The sequence below is a fragment of the Piliocolobus tephrosceles genome, chromosome 7 (assembly GCF_002776525.5).
Source record: "Piliocolobus tephrosceles isolate RC106 chromosome 7, ASM277652v3, whole genome shotgun sequence".
Lineage (NCBI taxonomy): Eukaryota > Metazoa > Chordata > Mammalia > Primates > Cercopithecidae > Piliocolobus > Piliocolobus tephrosceles.
Window position 1 is genome coordinate 146,672,917 of NC_045440.1, and position 4,637 is coordinate 146,677,553.

At 54.1% G+C, this 4,637-nt stretch overlaps 1 protein-coding gene across 11 annotated transcripts in view; it reads right to left on the reverse strand.

The window, feature by feature from the left end:
* Positions 1–1,325, reverse strand: part of TOP1MT (DNA topoisomerase I mitochondrial) — a 33,414-nt gene extending 32,089 nt beyond the window's left edge. For all 11 annotated transcript variants that reach the window (XR_002734911.3, XR_002734914.1, XR_002734913.1 and 8 more), the window contains exon 1: positions 1,175–1,325. Coding sequence is in view for 4 of the 11 variants with exons in the window: in XM_023228091.3 (XP_023083859.1) it covers positions 1,175–1,296 (122 nt within the window). In the remaining 7 variants the exon portion in view is untranslated. The remainder of the gene's footprint in view (positions 1–1,174) is intronic.
* Positions 1,326–4,637: the final 3,312 nt, after the last annotated feature.

The following is a 4,637-nucleotide window of genomic DNA, read 5'->3' on the forward strand; positions in this document are numbered from 1 at the left end:
GAAACAACTTGCAGGCCAGCAGCCAGGCAGGGCTGCAGTGCTGGGTGTGCGCTCAAGCCCAACTGAGGACTGCACGTTGTGCACATTGTAGTGACATTCTTTCACCCCTGCAGAGACCCAGGTACCAAGCACCACCATCAGACGCAAGCTGGCTTTCAAAGGGAGACCTTGCTCCAAACCCACCTTTCCACCTGGGTGACTGCAGCCCAGCAGCACTTTTTGGAAAGCACCTACCTGCCTGTGCACCCTGGGAGAGATGTGCCTCAGTGCAGGGCCCACAGCCAGCCCCAGCTCCACGCGCAGACCAGAACTCCCTCCTCCCAAGACACCCTCCCCCATCTGGGCTCTCTTGGGTCCCAAGATCCTGGAGGCAGACAGGACATTTCTGCGGCATGGCCTTGGGCAGCCCTGCAGGCCCTCAGCTGTGAATGGATATGGTAATAGCGCACCACCAGGCCACAGACACACACCACGCTGGAAGCACCAAGTGAATGAGGGCAAACCCACAGACGGAAACTCCTGCAGGATCTCCCACGCACCAGTGAGGCTGTCAACTCTCCAGCTCTTCGGAAACCTCCAGCATTTCGTGTGCAGAGACCCAACCCCATGCGGCTACCCCAGACCCAGTATGCGCCGGCAGGGCTTCTCACATGTCCCCCAGGAAAGCGCCTGGGACCACGAACGGCCACCAGGGCCACTGGATCCATGCGGCGTGTGCCTGGTGATGTAGATATGACAGTGAGTGCCCGCGGTCATGCAGAATCGGTCCTGGAGACAACCCAAGAACCGACTCCTGGAAAGGGCGGGTCTCAGAACACCACATACAGCAACATAAGCTTTTTATCAAGTACCTAACCAAACCCTACAGTGTTGAGGCCAGGCACAGCTACACAAATGAAACCGCAAGCCAAAAAAAGGGGGGAGATTTCCCCAAACAGGGTTGGTGGGGTGGTGCCTGGGGAAGGAGGAGTGACCTCACGGGGGGCCTGGACACCCCGGGCAGGAGGCGGGCCGGTCACGCCGGTCACACCGCGGCACGCATGCTCTCCTGGCCCGACTTTGGGGAAACCGGAAGCAGGGCAAGGCCGTCCCACGAGGCCTGTCACTCCCCTTTCTGGACCTAACCCAGCCCGGTGCTCAGGGCCCTCGCCGCCTGCCCAATGGGCCCCCTTACCTGGCTCCGCTGCTCTTCTGCGTCCTGCGCGAGCCCGGGACGCCCCGGGAGGCCGGGCGGCGGGGGACCTCCCCGAGCAGGGTCAGAGCCGCCCGGAGCCGCAGCAGCCGCACCACGGGCATCTGCCGGCCTCGGGGAAAGGGCGACAAGCTGGGCCCCGCCCCAGGGCCCGCCCCGCTCCGCCCCCAGCGGCGCTCATTCCGAGGCTGTGCGGTCTAAGCCTGCACCGGGCTGCGGCAGCGGGGCCACCGACTGTCCTGCCGGCCTCCCCCTGGTTTCCCTGCCTTCGTGGTCCAGCGCCCCTTCACGCTGGGGCGGGGCCCTAGATCCAAACCCAGTCCCACTGACCTCTGCAGCACAGGGCTGGCTGTCAGGGTGCCCCACAGGTCACGGGACCAGGCCAGTGAGCTCCTGCCCAGGGCCGGCACACAGCTCTCTCCCAGAGCCTCCGAGGGCGGGGCACCGGGCAGGTCCTTCCTAAGCACATGCTCCGCTGCTCGGGAGAAGGGACCTCGCAGGCTCAGATGGCCCCCTACCTCACCCCCTACAAACAGCAGCACTTCCAAGATGCAGAAACCGGCAGAAGCACCTGCTCTCCAGCCCACAGCAGCCCCTCAGAGGTGATACCTCTGGACAAAGGTCACTGGAAGTCCTGCGAAATCATCACTGCCAACCAGCCTCTCACTCCCCAGGAGACCAGAGACCGGGCACAGCTGGAGCCTCCTTCCCACACTCAGTCCTCAGCATGACCGCTGACCCTGGCCAGGGTTTAACCCCAGTGTCTTCACTGGGGAGCATGGCCAAGGGGCAAAACCTCTAGACCAGCACTTGGCAGCAGGCCCTGAGCCACAACAGGCCACACCGCTCACCTCTGGCAGCACTGCAGCCTTGTTCTTCCCCAGTAAAACGCGGACACCAGGACCATGGGAAGCAGATGAATTCACATGCATCCCACACTTTCGCTGTGACCGTTGGGAATGCAGTGGACACAGGCAGGAAAGGAGCCTGGGCTGCCACCGCACGCCCTCAGCGACCCTCCCCTGCCATCAGCTGACTCAGTGTCCATGTCATCTAGCTGCTGGAAGCCACGGGCAGAGGCCGAGGGCTGCACTCGCTGGCTCTCAGGGCCCAGGCAGACCTGGTAGGTGTCCCATCATTTCAGAATGAGCAGCTCAGCAGCTGAAGGTACACACACACCACACCAGGACACAGCAGCTGGCTCTCCGGGTGGGTCACCTTCCTCCCAGGGGCTGCGGAATAGCAATGCATTATTTTTTCAGACAACGCTTTCTACAAACCAGAATAGGGCCTTAGCCCAGGCCCACCATTCCTTCAACAAAATCCTGAAGTCAATGTGTTTTCCAATTCAGGTTTCTAAGGCTTTTTGGTTTATTGTTTTTTACTTTTTGTGGAGATGGGGTCTCCCTATGTTGCCCCGGCTGGTCTTGAACTCTTGGGCTCAAGTACCTTGTCCTCCCAAAGCGCTGGGATTTCAGGTGTGAGCCACCATGCCCAGTTGATTCCTCAGGTTTTGTAAGAGGGAGTGTGGCAGGACAAAAACCCTAAGATTTCTCAATAGACGCAGAAAAAGCACCAGACAAATCCAGCACCATTTCATGATAAATAGAATGGAAAACTCACTCAAGAACAGAACAGAAGGAAACATAACCTGAAAAGCAGCATCTACAAAACCCCGCAGATAACCTCATATGCAAGAAGAAAGACTGGCCGCTCCCCCTGAAATCAAGAATAAGATGAGGATGTCCACTCTCACCACTGCCACTCAACACGGTACCAGAGGCTCTAACCGAGCAAACAAGCAAGCAGATGAAATAAGACACCCAGATCAGAAATAGAGAAGTAAATTATCTCTATTTGCATGTGTCATAATCTTGTATATAGAAAATCCCACAGAATCCACAAAAATTGGCTGAGCACCGAAGCTCACGCCTGTAATCCAAGCACTTTGGGAGATCAAAGCAAGTGGATCACTTGAGTCCAGGAGTTCAAGACCAGCCTGGGCAACGTAGTGAGACCCTATCTCTATAGAAAATAAAATTTTAAAAAAGAATCCACAAAAACTATTAGAGCTAATAGATGAATTCAGCACAATTGTAGGGCACAAGATCAATATGCAAACATCAGTGTATTTCTAACCAGGAGCCATGTGCAAACTGAAAATGAAATTAAGAAAATAATTTACAATAGCATCAAAAAATAAAATATTGCACAATAAATTTAACAAAGGAAGTATGAAGCTTATACTCTGAAAACTGTAAAACATTGGCCAAAGAAATTAAAGACAGCCTAAATAAATGAGCAGCCATCCCATGTTCTCGGACTGGATGATTTCATAAGGTTAAGACAGCAATACTTGCCGAACAGATCCAAAAAACTCAATACAATCCCCATCAAAATTCCAGCTGGCGTTTTTGCAGAAATGGACAACCTGATCCTAAAATTCACAGGGAAATACAAGGGACCCAGAATAGCCAAAACAATATTTGAAAAAGAATAATAAAGTTGGTGATTTCAAAACTTCAAAACTGGCCCGGGCAACACAGCAAGACCCCATCTGTACTCAAGATTGTTAAATTAGCTGGGCATGATGGTGTGTACCTGTAGAAAGGGAGGAGACCACCTCTCATATTGTCTTCTGCCTAATTTTTGCCTCAAAGAAAAGAAAAAGTAGGAGTTAAAGAAAAGGTAGAAGTGAAATTCAATTATCAGCCCGGTGCCACACCCCAGGCCTGGTAGTCAAAGATCGACCCTGACCTAATCACTTAAGTTATCTATCGATCCCAGACACTGTATGAGGAAGCACTGTGTAACTCCCTGTTCGGTTCGGTTTTGATCACCAGTGCATGCAGCCCCAGTCACGCAGCCCCTGCTTGCACAACGTATCACGGCCCTTTCACGTGGACACCTTACAGTTGTAAGTCCTTAAAAGGCACAGGAATCTTGACTTTGGGGAGCTCGGATCTTGAGACACGATTCTACCGATGTTCCTAGCTGATTAAAGCCTCTTCCTTCCTAAAACTGGTGTCCGAGAGGTTTTGTCTGCGACCTGTCCTGCTACAGTAGTCCTAGCTACTCGGGGGGCTGAGCGAGAGGACTGCTTGAACCCAAGAGTTCAAGACTGCCGTGAGCTATGATCAGGCTACTGCACTCCAGCCTGAACAACAGGCTCCATCTCTTAAAACAAATGTTTATTGGCCAGGCTTGTTGGCTCATGCCTGTAATCTCAGCACTTTGGGAGGCCAAGGCGGGTGGATCACCTGAGGTCGGGAGTTCAGGACCAGCCTGACCAACATGGAGAAACCCCGTCTCTACTAAAAATTCAAAATTAGCCAGGCATGGTGGCACATGCCTGTAATCCCAGCTTCTTGGGAGGCTGAAGCAGGAGAATCACTTGAACCCAACAGGCGGCGGAGGTTGTGGTGAGCTGAGATCGCACCATTGC